The sequence below is a fragment of the Hemiscyllium ocellatum genome, chromosome 1 (genome assembly GCF_020745735.1).
Source record: "Hemiscyllium ocellatum isolate sHemOce1 chromosome 1, sHemOce1.pat.X.cur, whole genome shotgun sequence".
Lineage (NCBI taxonomy): Eukaryota > Metazoa > Chordata > Chondrichthyes > Orectolobiformes > Hemiscylliidae > Hemiscyllium > Hemiscyllium ocellatum.
The window spans coordinates 152,514,183-152,535,275 of record NC_083401.1 but is presented as its reverse complement, the minus strand read 5'-3'; the positions used below and the strand labels follow the sequence as shown (position 1 = coordinate 152,535,275).

Here is a 21,093-nt window from a genome sequence, read left to right as displayed (position 1 = left end):
TAATTTAGCAATTTAGCAAATTAATAAATATAATTTACTTACTAATTGCAATGAGTAATTGCTGAAAGTGTCCATCATAGCAGTCTCTGATTACATCCACAATATCTTGACCAGATACAAGTTGGAATTGTTGAAAAGCTACAAGAAAGATTACTGAAAATTGAGAAGCTTTTCAGCAATGTTTTATTAATTTACCCGCAGTGGTTTCCTAGGGTCAGAATGCCAGAACTTATATAAAAATTATTACCTAGAACACTGTGACAAATAACTGAGCACAATTCCAGTGCCTGATAGCTAATAAAGTAAAACCATCAAGGATGAAGTCAGCATTACCATTAACTGAAATAATTGAAGAGGAAACATAGCACTCACATATTAAGGTTTTAAGGAATGTACTTTGATGTTAGATTCTTATGTAAATCTTTCCTAGATAATATCTGCCTATCTTTAAAATCTATTACCCTCTGACTGCCCTCAATTTTCTAAAACACAAATTACACAGTGTAAATTGAAAAATAAATCAGTAGCTTTGTATTTATTTAAGATCTTATTGAACACATTCACACATTGTGATATAATAAAACAACAAAAGCAACATTTAGTGTTAGCTGTTAGATTCTGCCTATATTTTATACTGGATAGAGAGTAATAGCTCATTCGTGATATTTATTTACTGTCATATTCACTAAATGTGCCTAAACTTAACTAAATTCTTAATTAAATCATTCCTAGATTTTGCCTAACAGTATATCTAACAGTATTTCTGTACAATTATACATTGTAGTTATTTTACAGTATTTGTTATAAAATAAATCTTGTTGATATATTTTCAGAAATTGGAGTCTGCAGCTGAGGTGTACAAGTGGGATTTCGCCCCATCTATTTATCCTCTGCTTCACCTGACCCTACGCATCAAGAAAGAAGCAATTTAAGTAAAATCACTTGTGCTGCTGGAATTAGTTGGATTTCAGAACAATACTTGCAGACACGGTCCTGCGGGTATTCCTGCTTCTCTTGGGTGTGAAAAGGACACATTTCCACTTACTGTGGAGCATCTTTTTATCCTCTCTAATACTGCTGACCTGTTACAGCTTGCAGGAAGGCAACTTCCTTATTCAAGCCTGAGCATTGGGATCAAATTGCATTAATTTTATGAGATTGATGCCTATTCCAAATCACAGTCACTAAATTGCAATGAGTAGTTAAAATGGAGGCCAGCAAAGATGGGTCATGAAGTCAAAAAGTTCTATTTTTAAGTATACACCTGATATCAATCAGTTTGACTTTGAGTAGCATTCGAACAACAATGAAGATGGTCCTCAGAACTATTTCGCAAATGTAGAACTACAATCATAATTGTCCTTCTGTTGCAACATTTTCATTTTCCCATGAGAAATAATGCTAGCCATGCTTATTTTGTTCAAAGAACTAATTGCAAAACTAGTTCAAACTAGTTTAATTTGATAAATACATAAATGATCTTGAGTGTTGTGGGCAGAATCATTATCATTATATTTGCCATAGTGGGATCTTCAAGGATCCATTGAAGCTTTTCTAGTTGAGAACTAATAGAAGTTATTATTCTGGGCCTTCCATGTCTGCACATTTTTTTCAGTAGAATCTTGGTTTCATGGCATAATAGATACAACTTAAAGACAAGATTGATGGCTCCATTTCAGATTTCCAAACTATAGCAAGTTGGTGAAACCATTCCCTGTGTTATTCTAACCTTTCTGTGATTTCCAGAATTTGAAGGACAAAGCCATTTTCCAGATATCTTGTGTGATAATCTTAAACATGCTTATCTGACAAAAACAAAACAGATGGTGAATAAAACCATTCACATCAGTTCAAAACTGCTGTTCTAAGCAAGCAGGAAGACTGCCCACCAGAAAGGCAGCATGGGCTTTCATTAAATCTGCAGATCAGACTCTGACAATGTTGTGAGAGTGCAACTGCTTTAAACAATGGCCATGATCAAGGAATCAGTTATGGTTTCCCCACCAATTCAACCTGACAGGAAAGGGTGAGTAGGAGTTAGAAGGGGAACAAAGAGGTAATTTATTTTACTTCCCTTGTATGTCTTCCTGAAATCCTCTCCTGATTTATCAGAGTACCAGGTGACCTTGGCAATTGTCTCATACTGTCAGCGAGTTGCTGCTCCCCGGGAGGGATGAATGGAAAATGCATTGGGAAAGGCCTGAGAGTTAAAATTGTCTAAACCTCACGTACCTGAGGTCAGGGAAGGTTTTAAATCCATCCACTTTTCCCCAACCTTGGTTAAGGTTGGGTCTTTTGAGAGTATAGCTGGCAAGGATACTATCTTATCTTTCAACACTATAATCCCAACAACCTTACTACATACCAAAGGACAGGAGTAAAATTTGACCTAGATAAGAACAATTCATCAGACAATTAAAGTGGCGATACAGATTTGCAGACTCCTGAGGTTAAGACTGTGTAGTCTAAAAATATTATGACACCTAATTAAGTTATTGACCTCAGTTAAACTATGGAAATGTAACATTGTTTTTGCAACTCGATTCATCTTAAAGTAAAGGTCATGCATTTTCATCGTGGAATAATAGCATTTAATTCATAAAGTATCTCAGCTTTTCCAGAAGGAAAACAAATAGGCTGAATCTTGGCAGAAATCGGCTGCTTCAATTCAGTAAGTTTCATGGAGAATTTCTCTCTGTGATCCCTAGTAATTTTTCCTCGAACTTGCCTTAATAACTATGTACTCTGCCTAATTGGTGTCCCGCTCACTCTACCTTCCAGTCAGCAATGGTGAAAGTACTCTGCACTGCTGGGAACTCCATTCTTAAGGCTCAGCTGTACACCTGATCAAGCACTGCCAGCCAGGAGTTGGCCTTCATGGTGCATGTAATGGGAGGGGAATAAAAGAGAAACCAAGGGTTCATAGGCAGGACAGCTGCCATTTCATTTTATATACAAGTTTCCATTTGAAAATATATTGGTATTTAAAAACCAACCTACACTAGTTACCCATCCTTAGCATCATCCCATCTTAGAATCCTACTGGTGTGCTATTCTTTCTCTAATGCCCAGTGTTGCCTAACATCTTTTTGATGTTCAGTATAGGAGCATCACATAGTGGAAAGATTTCAAATGGTTTAAAATGATAACTTCTATTAGCAATAATAAAGGTGAAGGTAAACAAGGAAAAGCTGCATTTGCTTCTGGAAATAGACAGGATCACTGGCCTTTTGGCCATCAAAGGTTTACAGTTAGTGATTGATCACTGCACCCAGCTCATATCTACTGGAACGAGGTAAGAATTGAGTCCTGTCTGGCTTATTGTGCTTCCTCTTCCTCAATGTTCTTGTCTTCCTTCTTGGATGACTGCTGGTGGTCTCCCAGCTCTTCAGCATCCATCACATTCTGCTTTTCCTGCTCTAGTTGTGCCAAGCAAAACATGTTAGGATTATACAAACAGTTAGCCAAGAGTTGTGGGATCCCAAAAAAGTCTGCCATAGATTCTTGGAAGATGCCAGTTGCCAAATGGTTTAATGTATCTGTCACCTTGATGGCTATTGAAATATGATGGCCACTCATTCCTTCAGAGGTCCCCAAACAACAGTTGACGTAGTTCAGTGACAGTGTCTCAGAACCTCCACACCCTATGGCAATGAGAATCTTGGTGAGTGGTGAGAGGCATATTTACACCCATTTTCACACCATCTCATTGGAATGCGTTTTTCTACTCTTTTCCATGCCTGATAGAAACGAGACAGTGACAATTTCCAACATGAAATTCAGAAGGGGAACCTGAAAACTCTAGCTCACTGCTTGCTTCTCTGGACTATAGTACCCAGTAAATCAGAAGTGCTCCTCCCCTTCCCACCATGCACAGACATTGGCATCGGACACATACCAGATGCATTCTATCATCATGACCCATCTCTGACCAGTTCTCCATAACAATGCTATACTTTAGAGTGCACCAATACCTAGCATTGTAATGCTGCTGCTATGACACTTTAGGACAGCAACCACCTCATGAATTCTACCGGACAGCATCTCAGTGTTCCTTCCTCTTAGTGCTCACTCACTTTGTGCCTACTTGAGTGCCCAGAGCATCTCTGTCGTCCTTTGTCTTAACTTTTTGTGTTTTTTATTCCCTCATTTAGAACTTAACAGCTTCACAGTCCTTCTGTCTTTCTTTGTCTTTTCGTGCAGACAGAAAGCCAGGCAGCTTGGCATGTTTGGAAGCAGTGATCAGTAAATAGGCTGGGCTAAAAACAGAAATTACTGATGAAACTCAGCAGGTCACTGATGAGAGGTAGCCTGAGTAGTTTGATTTTTGTAGCTGCAGTTACAATGACAATTGATCAGGCAGGTAATGATGTAAAATGGTACATGGATGTAAGATTCTATTTCTAATGAAATGTTACCCACACCACCTACGTGCTCTCAGAAGCTTTTCCTTTCCTTTATTGTTTCCCTCCCATTACTTTCATTGTAAAGGGCTACTTGTGGCGAGCAGTGATTGACCTGGTGCACAACTGGGCTTTAATTACAGTGCCAGTGATACAAGTCTTGGAAGCTCCCAACAGTGTGGAGTACTTCTACTAATAGTGAGCATAAGACACAGTCCTATGGAGGCATGATGCATACATGATGAAGAGCGCAGTGGTAAACTGAGTGCAGTAACTCACTGGAGCCACAGAGCTCTTGATGAACTTTCTCAAATTTGAAACAGCTTATTTTTGTTGAAGTCCAGCCCAAAATATTTTCTAATTAAAAAACCTTCTTACAGAAACTTCCTAAATAATCAATCTGAGGGTTTCAGTTTTTAAAATAATTTAATTGGATGGCCATACTTCCAACAGATCCTGCTCATAGGAGTGTTCCAACATGACTGGAGCACCTAATCACAGAACAGATACCCCTGAGCCAGCATTGGTAATGGACGTCACTGCTGCATGGCAGTTATAAGTTTGGGCCTCTGATATATATTGTATATACCTCTCACTCAGCTGGTTGTTCTCTACACAAGGCCACAATGATACCTAATGATTTACTGTTTGAAAAAACGTCATAATTCATGCTGTCATTCTGTGGACTTTACACACTTGATGCTTTTCTATTTATATATTAATTCTCAACAAGTTATGTTCAATAATATTAAATGAAAAAAAAGAGCTGAACAAGTGATATAATGATGATCTGTTCTCTTCTTTACTCAACTTTTAGTTGTATGGTTCCCTGGCCAGAAGTGATTTTTCTAGTCTTTGAATAGAGCCACATTGAATCACTTAACAAAGTTCTCCCCTAGTCTAATTTTCACTTTGATGATCATTCTTGTAAATGATCATGTACAACATGCTGTTCCTCCTGCACCTCTAACGTTTGTACCCTTCAATGAAAATGGAAGATTTTCTTCACCATTGGGCCAATGCCATTTTTTACATTGCTAACTTGGAATGTTGTCATAAGTTGCTGTTGTTCTCAGCACTCCAGAAGATAATATTTATCTTTGTAGTCATTTTTGATCAGTTATTTTTGTTTCCTTTGCTTTTCTCCTCTGTCAGAAACCTTCCAAATATTCTTAAGCCACAGCAAGTTGACAGTACTGTGGCCACAGCGTTAAAGCAACACTCACAGCATCTTTTCAATTGCTTTAACTTGTCGTTGCAGATTCTCAAATTTGCATGAACTTCTAAATGACATCCTTGGAGCATTCTGACCTCTGAAAATTTGCAGTTGATTTATATCTGTTTATTTTGAAATTAGTTTTTGTCTTGTTCCAGCCAGAGAGAAAATTGATCCTTTACTTTGCAAACATTAGTTTACATTATTAGATTGCAAATGTTCTTGTGAAATCACACTTTTTTACTTAGGATTGGGTGACATGAGAAAAATTGCACCCATAGTTGCCTTGAGCAGGTGATGATGAGAACTCTCTTCGAACTGCTGTAGTTCTTGTGATGATGTTTCTTTAACTATAGTATCAGGAAATGAATTTCAGAATATAAACTCTATATTGTTGAAGAGGCAGTAATATGAATCCTAATCAGAAATGGTGTTATTTAAGAGAAATCCCACAGTGTTGCTGCTGTTGCCCTTCTGGATGGATGAAGTTTCAAGGGAGAAAGATATTACAGCCAATTCGATGAAGCTCTGCATTGCATCCAGTAGATATTAATAATGTAGCCACTGTAATAGTGGTGGAGGAAGGAGATTTTTAATTCACAGACACTGATCAAACAAACTGCTCTGTCCTGAATGGCTTCTAGCTTATCATGTGCTGTAAAATGTTGGACTCCAGCATGTTGAAGGCACCATCAGTAAAACAATACCATGGTTCGTAATTTGTCTCATGAGGTTGGAAAATGATGATGCACTTGTCTAACATCAACCTTTCAAAAAATAGTCAAAATCATGAAAGGAAGTAACTAAGGGGGTGAGGCACAGCTTGAAGAGACTGATGTTGATATTCTGTGGCAGGTAGGGCTGTGGCCCTGAAGAACCCAATGCAGAGCTCGAACAGATCTATTGCCCATAATGAATTTAATTATTGGATGTTTTTGAAAGGAAAATGTGGTGGAAAAATGCATTTAATCACGTTGTCTTCTTAGAGTCAGAATTACTGTTTTTTAAAAATTATTAAAAATGAAATGTGATACAAGGACAATTTCTTCTGTACTTACTTCCAGTTCATTTAACTCAACATAAACACCATCAGCAGTGCTTTGATGTTTGTGTGGTAGTCACTCCAAACAAGGATTATAGCTGCTCATGGCAAGATCCTGCATGTGAGTGTTTTAATAAGGGGAAGCTGAATCTATAATGTAAATGCAGCTGATCAGGAAATGCTCCTAATCTTACTACTTGCTATAGGTATAAAGGATGGATTTAATATTTGGTTTGGCTGCATTATGGAAGTGGGACTGGAACCTGGCGCATTTGGCCCAGAGGGAATGATGCAAACCCTGTACTACAAGACCTCCTAGTGCTGTGGTTTGTAAAGATCTGAATCTATGCTTCTAACGATCTCAGTGTGCAGTCACACTCATAACAAGATACTACAGGGAATCAGCGTGCAAGGCATAATGTCTTCCATCCATTAAAATTGATTGCTGGGGAAACGACAAATCCATGTTCCCAAATTTCTGGCAGGTACTCCTATGACAGCAGATCATGGCTATCGTGGAATGATAGAATTGAGTTTAAAATGCAAGTTCTTTGATTCTCAGCTCATCAGCTAACCTTGGTGCCAGTATTACATTCTGTCAGCAATACAGGCAGATAAAAGTCTGTATGTTTATTCACATATATGCTGAAACAAATATAAATTTAGTGATGAGAGTATCCCGTTCAGCTGCAGTGTTCTCTTTTCATGTTCAAATAGTTAACAAGTGCTCACTTGAGTGAAATTTCAGGGGGTTGTTAAAACCTGTGAAACCTGATCTTCATGTTTTTTTCATTCATTCACAGGATGAGCGCATTGCTGGCTAGGCCAGTATTTATTGCCTATCCCTAATTGCCCAGAGATCAACCATATTGCTGTGGGTCTGGAATCACACATAAGTCAGACCAGGTAAGGCTGGCAGTTTCCTTCCTTATAGGACATTAGTGAACCGGCCTTCATCTTCAGGAGAGGACAGAGAATAAACTGGGTGACTGGAATTCACACGACTTTCAAGATTTTTCTGTTAAAGTAGTACTGATTCTAATAATTGCATATATAACTCCTTTATATAGCATATAAATGATATAACATTTGGTTTCATTTAACAAAAATAACTTACCTCCTGTGAAAATTTAAAGAGCTCTTTAAAATTAGTTTGATCTTTACTTTTGTGATACAATAGCTAGTGCTTCCAAATAAACATGTTGGACTATAACTTGGTGTTGTGTGATTTTTAACTTAATAAAATTATAAAGGAAGTCATCAATAGAATCTTTAATTACCCATCCACAATTGCTGATAGCTCTTTCTACACAGGATATCTTGCAGCATATTTTTATGCTCCCCCGATTCGCCTTGGCATGCGTCCCAAAGAATCTAATATATCAAAAATTAAAAGAGAGAATTTTCAGTGTCATGTTATCTATTAGCTCATCAAAAGTCCTTTGTTCAATAATTTAAGTAACTCTAAATAGCATTTGAAAATATGTAAAAGACTTTTCTGTTACCGTAGCATCCTCTGCAGCCATGGCTTGATCCTCATACTCATATCCCTCTTCTCTGGCTCCCTGTGAATTATACTCAGCATTAATTGTGGTGACATTATGAATTAGTCCAGGATGAATTTACCATAACCATCCTCTACCATGCCACGTTTTCACACTGCCCTTCATTGTATGCAGGGGGTTTTCCTTTAAAGACTCCATGTGCTGTGTGTAAATAATGTTGTGACGCTGCCTGGCAGACTAGTTAGCCTGCTGTAGGTCTACGAGCTGGACAAACAGAAATCAGTTGGTTGCTTTAATGCCTGATTCATATCAGTTTTGCAGGTGACATAACTCCTTTCTCCTCCAGCAGTCCAAGTTGTGTCAGATTTTCACTCAATTTAGGATACAAGAAATACCTCAAAGAAATTCACCCCTCAACGGGTGCCATCTTACAACTATGCTCTTGTGTTCTCTAAATGTAACATAAATGAAGTATGATAATTCCTTTTGCTTAAGGATTTCTGCTGGGTATATACAGTTAAGCTAAAAAATACAGTACAATGTAATTTCCAGACACAGCCTCAAATGTAACAGAGCTGAGAGCCTGTGCTCATGTGACAACATCTGGTACTTGGCTCATTCGTATGTTGGCTTCTTAAATGGGCATCATTCAAATTTGATACCACAACAGGCCCAACAGAGGCAATGTAAACAATACCATCTGCTCAGAATGACCACTTTTGAGCTTGCAGTCAGACTTCTGAAGATGTGATTCAGGTGCCTGCTGCATTCTCTAGGGAATGACTCTTCAGAGAAGCTTGGTCATTGATGACGTTGTGAAATTGGAAGGTACTAGCTCTTTGGGGAAGAAGCAGGAGTAAAATGTGAGGGAGGAAGAAAAGGAGGCAGAGCAAGATGACACTGAACAGGAATTAGCACCAATTGCATGACTAGTGCCTTCTTCCCGTCTCTCCTGGACAAGGACCTTCATCCTGTCTCTTTCATGACCTCCAGTATTGGATCCAGGTTGACATCGATGAACTGAGAGTCTGCTCTATCCCAGGTGCTAGGTTTCCAGTTCTCCTGTGGCATCACGTTCCCCAGTGGTATAGTCGATGGCTTTGGCATGAATTGCAGCATGGTTGTCAGGACAACCAGCAGCCTCTGAAATAGTTGCTGTGGATATCTCAAAATGAATCCAACAATTGATCTTATTCCCGCCCCCCCCCCATTTCTACTCCTTACTAACTCTCGGGACAGAAAACCATGTCTATAAACACTCACCCATGTGGAAATCTGAACTTTTAAGAGTTTCCCAGTAGAAGTAGTTTCATGCTCAAAAAGCAAGAGTCGATAAAATTGGAGCTGGAAAAAGCACAGCAGGTCAAGCAGCATCAGAGGAGCAGGGGAGTCGATAGTTCAGGTTGGGACCTTCCATCAGGCTGCTGTTTGACCTACTATGCTTTTTCCAGCTCTGCACTTTGTTGATTCAGACTTTCCAGCATCTGCAGTCCTCATTATATCCAAGTTGCTCCACGAGCAAACTAATGGTGAAGTATCTGTATTAGATTACCCTTGGCCTTCTCTTTTCAGAAGTGAAAACACCCAGCTTGTTCATTGGCTTGCAGTTTTTGTATCATCCTTGTGCAACAAAAATGTTCAATATCTCAATTTGTCTTGATCAATTATACAATGTAACAATGTCTTTAATTTTTATGTATATGTTTGGTCATTTCAGTTTCCTTTTATTTCTGCTTCCATGAAAAGTGGAAACTAGATATTCAACTTTGGTGGTGTTTTTGGATCTGAGCATGCATCTGTGCTGCCGTTGAAATAAATGCTCACTGTTATCTCACATTAAAATCCTACTTAAAGTCTCTCCTTCACACCAACAGGGGGCAGTATGACCTTGGACATTGTATTATTCTGAATCACTTTTGTTTCTGAAGAAAATTGCCAGTAAGTGATTGTGATCATTCCTTTGAATGAACAATGTTTTAAATGGATTACTCTAATACTGAAAAGCATCCCCCATACAAGTAAGCAACTGATAAATTGAATGTGACTGAAGATGGCGAGATTCTCAAACTTTTCCTGTTGTTTTTGTGCCACACTGATCTATGCACCTTCTTCACTTCTTAACATTATTCAGCATGAGAGTTGCATAAATCCCATAAAATGCTTGAAATGCACTTTATGTTTTTATTGTGAAGAGTCACCATTTTCTGTTGCAGGCATGACGAGCAAGTAGGAGAACCCAAGTGCAAATTCACACCTGTATTTTTATTTGATATTTTAATACATAAAATTTTAGCAACCATCGTATTACTTGACTACTTTGGAAACTAGTACATAAATCATCCCAGGAGAAATGGATTCGCTCAATGTCTGAATGAAACCATGTTGGCATTAACCGAAACTTCCTTGTTCCACTGACAGCAAACTCGTTTTGAAGGAATTGAACCTCCCGTATTTTTTTTTCCTCCAATCTTAGCCTATTAAATCTATCTTACATAAGGTGGAACACAAGTTTCACTTTAGGACAGATACTTGCTATCACTGACAAACCAAACTGATTACATCTTACCAGTTTGGTGTTTTCACTTTGATTGAGCACTGATCCATAGCACACATATACGAGCTGTAATAATGTGAGCCAGTGGTTCCTGATGTTATGACATGTTTCTTACCTTGCCTAAAATGACCTTGTATCACTTTATGCACATAAATAATAGCCAATACCCTGAGCTGCAGCCAAAATGTGTGACAGGAGTGCTATAACAACTACATTTCCAGGGTCTGATAAAGCTGAATATTAACTCACTCAGCTGGAAGGTTTGTTTTTAGATGTTTCGTCAACATGACTAGGAAACATCATCAGTGAGAGCCTCTGATGATTTTACTTAGTCATGATGAGGAAACGTCTGAAAACAAACCTTCCAGCTCAGTGAACTAACTTACATTCATATCATCAACCTGAGCTACAAATCTTAAAATCACCAAAGCTGTATATTTTTAAAAGATTATTTTGCTGAGATCTGCAAGGACATTCAAAAGCAAAGGTAAACTATGACATTTTCCATCTGGTGACTACTATTGATCCCACTCATGTCATGGCAGTGAGCATTGGTCAGCAAACTAACAAAAAATAAGCAGGTAGCCTATCACCTCTCAAATTTTAATAGTTATTGGTGGAGACCTATGAGCATTATCTAAGTCTCACATTTTTACAAAGCACTGACCAGAAAACATGTTTGACAATAATAGAGTCATAGAGTCATCTTTAAGAATAAATAATATTTGAGAAATGTTTGAATAAAGTGCTGTCATTTTGAAATGTAAATGTTTTTGTTCAAGATGCCTTTGGAATATGCTTGTTGACAAACTATAGATAGTAATAGTATAACTTTTAGTCCTGGACTATATCACACTAAGTGCTTGAGCACAGTCTAGAGGTCTACCAATGTAGCATCTTATTTTTTCTCCTGTTCTCACTGCTTACCTAACTATATAGTGAGCAGTTACTAAAGGAAAGGAGTCTGATAGTCTATTGCTTCTCTGCATGCTGCACAAAACCATTCAATTATGTTCAGCCAAGATTTGAATGTAAGACCAATGCAACCTTAGCTTACATTATAATTGGGGTGGCAAAATGATCAACAGATGTCTTGACGGGTGCCTGAACTTTTACATATTGACATTTCCGCTGTTTTGTTTTATTTATTATAGGGTTTAATGAACTGCACTGGGAATAATGTTTGTGTTTATTAAGGTCATTTAATTAAAAGCCAGCTAGAGAAATTCAGCACAGTTATACAGAATTGAAAGATCTTTAAACAATTAACATTAAAATTGCAGCTGGATTTAGTCAGTTAAGGCCTGTAAAAGTGTCATGACAAATTTAAATACACCATGATAATGCAGCAGATTCTTTGTCCTGGAACATGACTGTAATGGCAATTGATAGACGAATTTATGAGGGAGAGAAGCATTCGACAGGCTGGGAGAAGAGAAGGCTTATAAAATGCACAACTTACAACAAGCACTTGACCATAAACCTTCAGCTGATAGGATGGATGTACTCAAGATGGTGACACTGTGGTACACAGTACTGGGAATGACCCTGGGAATCCTCATATTAAATCTGGGCTTCATGAAGTTTCATGGGATTAGGATCAATATGGGCAAGGAAATCTTCTAACTCAGTTAGCTGAAGAAACAACACACTGTCTTCATATTGAACACCACTCAGTGGGTAACAAGGGAACAGCAATGTATTCTGGAGAGGTGAGAGGAGTTTCAATGTCCATCACTGAGACTGAATCATTACTGATTGATTTGGTGAAGTGCAGAATTGCAAGGCTGGCCTGAAGCAGGTAGTAATTAAACCAACAAGAGAGAGAAAAATCTGTTTGACCCCAATGTCATCAACTTACCTGTCACAGATATATATGTGTCTGGTTGTATAGAAATGGCATGTCTACTTCACGGTCCTTGTGAAGCCAACAGCTTATATCAAGACTGAAGACACTTTTCATTGTGTTCTGTGGCATTAGCACAATGCCAAATAGGATAGATTCAGAAGAGAGTCAAATTGGGAAAAAATCAGAAGATGAAGGTCATCAATTGCAGCAGAATCATCTTTTACCATAATCTGTAACCTCATAGATCAGCATAACCCGCACTTGACTATTACCATTGAGCTGGACATCAACATTAGTTCAATAAATCGTGTAGGAGTGAATGCCAGAAACAACACCAGACACACCAAGAAATGGAATGCTGTAATGCAGAGGTTATAACCCAGGACTATCGGCATGCCAAACAGCAGAACCTGCATATAATAGATGGAGTTACGTGGCCCCAAACCAATAGATTATATCAAGATTCCAAAATTTTGATACATCCAGTCATGAATTATGGTGGGAAATTAAAGCACTAAAAGGGAGTAAAAGGCTCCATTAACATCATTTATGAAAACTCAGCACATGAGTGCAAATGACATGATTAAAGCATTTGTAATAATTTGAATCAGGAATGTTCAGTGGATAATCATTCTCAGCTACACCCGAGGACCCCACATCATGAATGCAAGTCTTTGGCTATTTCCATGATAAAGAAATGATTCTAGACATAGATGCAGAAAAGGCTATTGGGTCTGACAACATCCTGGCTATACCAAAAACTTGTGCTTCAGATCTAATTGGACCTCTAGCCAATTTTCTCCAATACAGCATCAAAGTTGGCATCTACTAACAAAATGGAAAGTTGTCCACATTTAAATTTTTTGCAAAAAGGGGAACAAATACAATTTGGTCAGTTACCACCTCATCAGTCTACTTCCAATCATCAGCAAAATCAATGGAAGGAGTTGCTGACACTGTGATCAAGTGCCACTTACTAATTAATAACCTGTGCTATTTGGATTCTGTCATGGCCACGCTGCTCCAGATTTTAATACAAGGATAAAACATGGACATAAGAACTGAATTTGAGAAAAACGGGTTGCAATTGTAACCAAACAGCATCTGATCAAGTGTGACACTAAAGGAAACAAGCTAATTGAAGTCAATGGAAATAAATTGGAATCTTGGATTGAATCTTTCAAGTTTTGGCTAAGTCCAAGTTGCATGGAGTTTTTTGGGAGGGTTTGTCACCTCTAGACCCAATGGGTTCCCTTGGTTTATCTTACTAAACTCACCTCATTGTAGAGTCATAGAGTCACACATCACACATACAAACCCTTCAATCCAACTTCTCCTGGCTGACCAAGTTTCCCAAACCAAACTAGTCCCTTTTGCCTGCATTTTGCCCATATCCCTCTAAATCTTTCCTATTCGTGTACCTATCCAAATGTCTTTAAAATGTTGTAACTATACCCTGCATCTACCACTTCCTGTGGCAGTTCATTCCTCATACAAATCACCTTCTGTGTGAAAAAGTTATCCCTCAGGTCCCCTTCAAATGTGTAGGTGGTACTCCGCAAAGTCAGTCAGAGGTCTGGGTTCAATACAGTCATGGAGAATCGGTCTTTGACTATTAAGGTAGTTTAACGGAGGCCTGTAGGAACAGTAGATGGGGTGCATTGGAGTGATGTGTGGGGGTTACCACTGGCAAAAGGCATGAGGATGTCAGGGTTGGGTTTGGAAAACATTTGCGGAAGTGAGCATAAGGACAGTGATGGGAGCAGTCTCAAGGTGGATGGGAACCATATAGAACAGCATCAAAGCACATGGAGGCTATGACCAGGGAGGCTATTGGCAATGACCACCACCATACGCTTTGCACTGTGAATTAGAGAACCAGGGTGGGGATTATCAATAAGATGTAGTGAAGGAGTTCAGTTGCAGAGGACAGTTGGAGATGAGATTCAATGTGGTCAGTCTACACTTTTGGGAGCTGGTAGGTGTAAATCATCTGTCAGGATATTGAAAGGTGGAAGAAGACATGGAGGCTCTGGGAGGTGGAGTGGAGGTGGAGTAGCCGGTGACTAGGCAAAGCCCGATGCAGATGGTGTCCAGTAATTAATTGTCTTTTTGATGGGCGAAAGCATGGTACCTACATCTGCTGGACTTTAAGATACTGAAGGGGCAAATACATGAAACTTACATTTGCAAGTTCCAGCTATATATCATTTGCGTTCAATTTTTCACACAGAAGAAATACATGCAGGGTGAACATGCGCATGTGTCAAATGTTCGTCAAATGCAGATTGCATCATGTTATTGGTGCTGGCTGAACTAACATTGTCATCACAGTTTTGCAGAAGTTAGGATAAATAACTTTGGAGAGGCTAATGCTGGCCAACTGGTGCTCACTACTTGCAGAACGTTGAAGATTGCTGTGGGACGAGTGAGCATCGCTGTATCATAAGTCATGTAAGTATGACAGTGGAATCTAATGAATGCAGTGGAAATTGGAATGGTTGAGGTGGATCCAGGATGCACAGGAGTAAAAGCAAAGCAGGTACTCCTCTTGGGATTTAATGTATTAGTCACTCAGCCATCATGGCACCTTCACAAAGTTGATACACATGTTGCGATCAGGAGCTTGCTGGAGCAGGTGATAGGTCTGCTGAAGATTTGACTCCACAGCTTGGATTGGTCTCCAAGAGGAGTTATGCAGTACAGTCTGGACAGAACATGCTAAATAATCCTGACATGCTGTGCACAATTGAAGCAGGCAATAAGGTGATATATTAGATGTTGATGAGCCAGGGGAGGGGAACAATCTTCGGAGAAGGAGAATGAGGACTTGGGAGGAGGAAGCTCTCCTTGTGGATGACAGAACTCAGCTGCATCAGGTCCTACAAGGCACTCAGGAGCTGATTGACACCCGGTTCCTTTAAATGGGAACTGGGTGGAGAAAACCATCATAAACTGTCAAAATCAAAAGGCCGACATCTAGGTCATATTGTAAGTGTAAACTGCAGCCGATAGTTCTTTCATTTGTATTCCCTTTTGTTTTCCAGATGACATAGAAGCTTATGTTTAAGCTTGTCCAACTGCATCTGATACTCCCCTGCTGAACAAGGACAAGATGTGAATAACTGCATTAGGAAAGAATTTTATAGGTCTTAGAGAGAGTGTTTCAATGGGATGAAACTCAGGACAGGTAAAGTGTGTGGTGTAGGCTTTGAGTGGTGATGAGGGTGATAGGTGCGAGGGACTGTCAGCCATGCCTGCTATACGCCATGAGCAAAGTAGCTTTGTGCCTGCTCTTAACCGGGTTCTCAGCAGGCTTTTAAAGATTGTGCGAGTGCAATGATGCACTCTTTCGGTGAATATCCATTGTGTGTTGAGTTGTTCTGGGAATAACACGTGGTAAGATGCAGCTGGAATCCGCATGAGGGATAGTATCGGGTAGGGTAGCAAGCTAATGTGGTGAGAAAATCTGCTAGGCCTTGTGATGAAAATCCTTTAAAAAATTGACACAACTCACCTTTAGCCAAAAAAAGAAGATTCAGTCAATAAAATTTAACTTAATTTCCAATATTTGAGCCAAAGTAATAAAAATCATAAAAATTATTCATTTTCTATCATGGTCAGTATACATTTAAGAGACATATCAGTATTACTTTAAAAGACATGCTCATCGCTGCATCAAAGCAGATACCTGAGCAATGTCCCAGACACCAGTTTTTCCTGAGATCACTTGAAGTACAATGCACGACTAGAAATCTACTCTTTTGCTGTAACAGAACGGTATAATTCTAGCCTAGCCACCTAAGTGACTGTAAATGTATTATTTGTTCACAATAGTCAGCTGTAATAAACAGCATTTAGATCTTTCAATACAATATTGTCCACACCTAGTTTCTTCTGTCGTGAGGGATAACATAAGCATTGCCACATCAGGTAATGCATCCTGCTAGAGGCAAACCTCACAGCACACAGGAATATTATGTTTAACTTATTTCCAAGTTTTTGGAACAATCTAAGATATAATCAGAGTTGCTACTTGGTTATAGTTAGTGATTTTCCTGTTACGCAGTACATTTATTTCCCAAAATAACAGATCTGAAGTAAGTTCAAGATACCTGTGCAAGTATCATTAGGGTATCCCTGAAGTGTCCAGATGTTTCTGAATCAATATCCTCTTGAAGTGGCACACCAAATTCTAAAAGCAAAACAGAGTGCATTTGTTATTAACTACGAAATATTTATTTTTACAGAGAATATCATGGAAAAGCAATTGTAATAGTTGTGGTACCAGATTAGTAACCCAGTAGTCCTGAGTTTAGACACCAAGGATGATTATTACTGAATTTGATAAATTTGTTTGAGAGTTACTCCTAGAAAATAACAAATCCTCATTAAAACCCAATTAATTCATCAGCTTTTTTTTGCTTTAGCTCAGACAGGACTTGTGTCACAATGCTAGGATGACTTTCCGTTCCCAATGGAATGTTTGCAATGTGTTTGATTATATTGGTCCTAATGTTGAATAATAAGAAAAAAATGCAGATGGAGTTATCAGCAATGACCCAGACATCAGAGGAGGACAGAACCTATGTATTTTCATCCCAATTGACCCTCCAAAGTCTTTCTTGCTAACATTGAGGCCTGGTCCCTGAACTACTCAGAGACTGTCATAAATATGTCCTTATTTGCCAATTAACCTGCATTGATATAGTGTGTTTAGGGTAGCAAAATATCCAAAGGCATTTATCACATCCATCAGTTTTCATTATGTAGGACAGGATGTACCCGGGACTGTAAAGAATATACGAATGAACATTGCCACTGTATGCCATATTTCCCATAAACTTCAGTAGACTATACCGACTGAGTCCCAGCATCAAAATACTGCAAGCTCCATCACTTTTCAACTTTGCCATTGCAATTTATGAAGTACAATAAGGCCTTAGTTAGCAAATCTTCAAGTGAACTCTCCAAGGTATGCAAGTACAAATTCTTAATTTATATGTCATTTGTAACCTTGATTTTGGTTGGATGCAATATCCATCATTTTCCAACACAGTGCAATATGCTGCAGTATGTATGATCCATAGGACGCACTATGGCAATTCATCAAACTTATTTTAGGACCATTTTCTTGTCCTGCAACTTTTATCACTTAGAAGGACAAGAGCAACAATTTCAATGGAACATTATCACCTTCCAAATCACTTCCAAGATACAAAACTAGGATGGACAAATATGGGCATTCCTTCATTGCTATTGGTCAGAATCCTGGAATTCTCCACCTAATAATATTGTGGGAGTACCATTGCAACATGGATTTTAGTTGTTCAAACAGAAATCCCAATCCTAGGGCAACAAAGCAGGGGGTGAAAGAATGACTTGGCCAGCATCACTCATATCTCAAGGTACAAAAGGAAAGCAAATCAGCATCTTAATTTCTGTAAAACTAAACTGACAGTCATTTTAAAATTTGAATGGAATTATAAAAATTGTATTACGCATCATGTAGACTTCATTAATCGCATAGATCTCACTGTTGGTTCTTGAGGCAAGAATCTCAATTAAGCAATTTTCATCTGTGCCTGCACCCTACATTTAAAGTAAAAAAAGTTCATAATATGACTGTCACAAAGCCAATTAGATTAATCTGATATTGAAACAAATACAATTTATCGCGAAAAAGATAAATATACTATTAAATATTACAATTTGTACAAGTGGCTGTAAAAATAAGCAGGCGGCACAGTGGCTCAGTGGCTAGCTCTGCTGCCTCACAGCACCAGGGTTTCAGGTTCAATTCCAGTCTCGGGTGACTGCCTGTGTGGAGTTTGCACATTCTCCCAGTGTCTGCGTGGGTTTCCTCCAGGTGCTCCGATTTCCTCCCACGGTCCAAAGATGTGCAGTTCAGGTGAATTGGTCATGTTAAATTGTCCATAGTGTTAAGTGCATTAGTCAGACGTAAATGGCTCCTGGTGGGTTACTCTTCGGAGGATCGGTGTGCAGTTATTGGGCCGAAGGGCCTGTTTCCACACTGTAGGGAATCTAATCTAATCTAATCATAAAATAAATTGCAAGGACATTACCTTGTATGTAATAATGCTTCGAATAGCTCAGGGCCATGTTTGGTTTTTCATAGTGTTCCCTGGAAATCCCTCTGATTTGGACAATTGTAAAAATAATTCTACACAGGGAGCAGTTGTAAAATTTAGCTTCAAAATGCAACAGGAACTGAAATATATGCATCCTTGCTGTCAAATCATCAGCGGCATCCTGAGGACTGAATTAGGTCTATATATTATGACACAATAACTCAACTTTCATCTTGATGCAAAGTGGTTTTAAGATCACATCGATGAGAAAGTGGTTGAGAGGTGAAATAGTCAGGGGATGGTCTGATTCCTAAGTGCACTGAAGCAAAATTATGAGATCACCTTAATTAATCCTAATCTCTGGGGCTTTGAAAGTACAGCCAGTGCAAAGTTAAATTTCAAAAATGCTTAGATGCACTAATATAGCTCCTGGTTAAAAATTAACCAGCTAGGGATTGAGGCACTGCATGTGCCCAAAGCTCCATCTCAACAAATAGATTATGAGACAGCAGATAGTACAATTCATGTCTCTATCAGTTGAGTATGCACAGTCTAACAATAGCCATATTATTAACATACAGATAAATAGTCATGCCAAGAAACCGCCAGACACAGCAAATAATTGAAATCCAGTTGAGAGTCCAAATGGAGAAAAATTAGAAAGGTTCCTTTACATAAATACGTTATAATCTTTGAATGATTATTGCATTTCTTACAGTACAATTGTAGCTGCACTTCACTTTTTTGGTGGTAAAACGCTCTAAGTCCACCTTGTGTAATGAAAGGCCCTTTGGAATTGCAAGTTTTCATTCATTTAGGTGATTCAGTGAATCAGAGCACAGACCCAAGGATATCCCTCTTTTAACATCCCAAGGGTATCTAATATTATAAGGGCACTGTCATTTTACTGTCAACTTTTCAGGCAGGCTGGGCTTTAATGCTTAACCTCCAAGGGACAAGTTTTTCATTTCTGTGCCAGGTGCAGTATCTGCAGCAACGTGAACTTTGACAATACAATTTTTTATTTTCCAGTGTGTGTTAACATTTCAAAAACAAACTCATTTGTCAGAATACAGAATTGACAAAACAGTCATATTAGTGTACCAACATCTGCATAATGCTTGATTTCCCTGTTGTTAAATCTAAAATTACCTTGGGCGCTGTTGCCTTTTTAAGCTACAAGTATCATCTGAGAGGGCCTTAGATAATCAATGACAATCAACAAGTTGCTAATATCGTAATGAGGAGAGGAAAACTGTTTAAACTGAATGTGACCTTGAATCTAGTGGAAAGAACCTAATGGAATTTTAAAAAATGGTTTCAATGTTTTTCCACCTACCAATTAGATTTTTTTAACAGCATCTCGGAAATTTAATTAGTGGCATTGAATTAAATTCACCAGGGCTCTCTGTCAAATTAGAATTTATTGCAGCATTGAGTCATAGAGCCAGGGTGAAATATCAACTCCACAACATAACACAACTAATAATGTGAAATAGCTTTTTAAATCACCATTCAGCTGCAGTACAGAGCTGTAATGCATGGTTACTCACTCTACTCCTATAAGCGATAACTAATCATACATTTTCAATCCATACAGCACAGCAGATGGGCTCTGGTTTTATGCTGTAACATAATGTCCCTGCCAGGGTACATCCTATGCCCTGATCAAGAGAACAGACAGCAGATCTGTAGCTGGATGTCTGTGAGGAAATGCATAAGGATGACCTTGATCTTCCAGAGGAGTTGTATCTGTGTTCTGCTAAGCAATTGACTACCATTGAGTCATTATAGTTATTCATATATGTAATATATAATTGAAATAGCTGTGATCCCATTCTGATTCTAATGGCAGGGCAGTAACCACATTCAATACGTGAAGATACATATCATATGAACTTTCAAGGATCTAGAGATTGTAATAAATAAGAGTACATACATATATGAAGGGGCACATATTTGTGAGGTGCATCAAATATGCTCTTAAAGGTAACTTTGAGAGGAGTCAGCAGGCCCAAATGAAAATCACAAGATCCTGGAGCCTGGCATTTTTATGTAAAGGATGATTTTACAGTGACTACGTGGAGTGTTCCACGGTCATTGACAGGAATATCCTGTGGGTCTATTGATGTGGCATCCTGCTGTAAGAGGCAGTCAAATTAATATGAAATCGTAAATGTGAAGGTATCCTGAACCTCTTATCAATGTACGGCAATCCATGAGACAAGTGGACTGCTTGTTTTTAACTAAAATAAATTCCCTGTTCGTTATCTTCAGGGCAGAAGGCTGGAATTTTCTGATAGACCACACATCATTTTTATGGGGTTGAGATTAAGGGTGGTCCAGAGTCCAGCATGGATGTATGGGGACAGCTGGCTGTTTACATAATCTCCAATCAGTTTTGATTTTGGTATTTCTTTGGTATATTTTTT

General features: G+C 38.6%; 1 protein-coding gene across 1 annotated transcript in view; it reads right to left on the bottom strand.

The window, feature by feature from the left end:
• Window positions 1-21,093, bottom strand: part of LOC132818744 (annexin A10-like) — a 56,111-nt gene that overhangs the window by 12,748 nt on the left and 22,270 nt on the right. The window contains exons 4-8 of the mRNA XM_060829836.1: window positions 18,071-18,161; window positions 16,685-16,764; window positions 8,167-8,226; window positions 7,942-8,035; window positions 43-138 (exon numbers count right to left, since the gene is read on the bottom strand). Coding sequence (XP_060685819.1) covers window positions 43-138; window positions 7,942-8,035; window positions 8,167-8,226; window positions 16,685-16,764; window positions 18,071-18,161 — 421 coding nt within the window. The remainder of the gene's footprint in view (window positions 1-42; window positions 139-7,941; window positions 8,036-8,166; window positions 8,227-16,684; window positions 16,765-18,070; window positions 18,162-21,093) is intronic.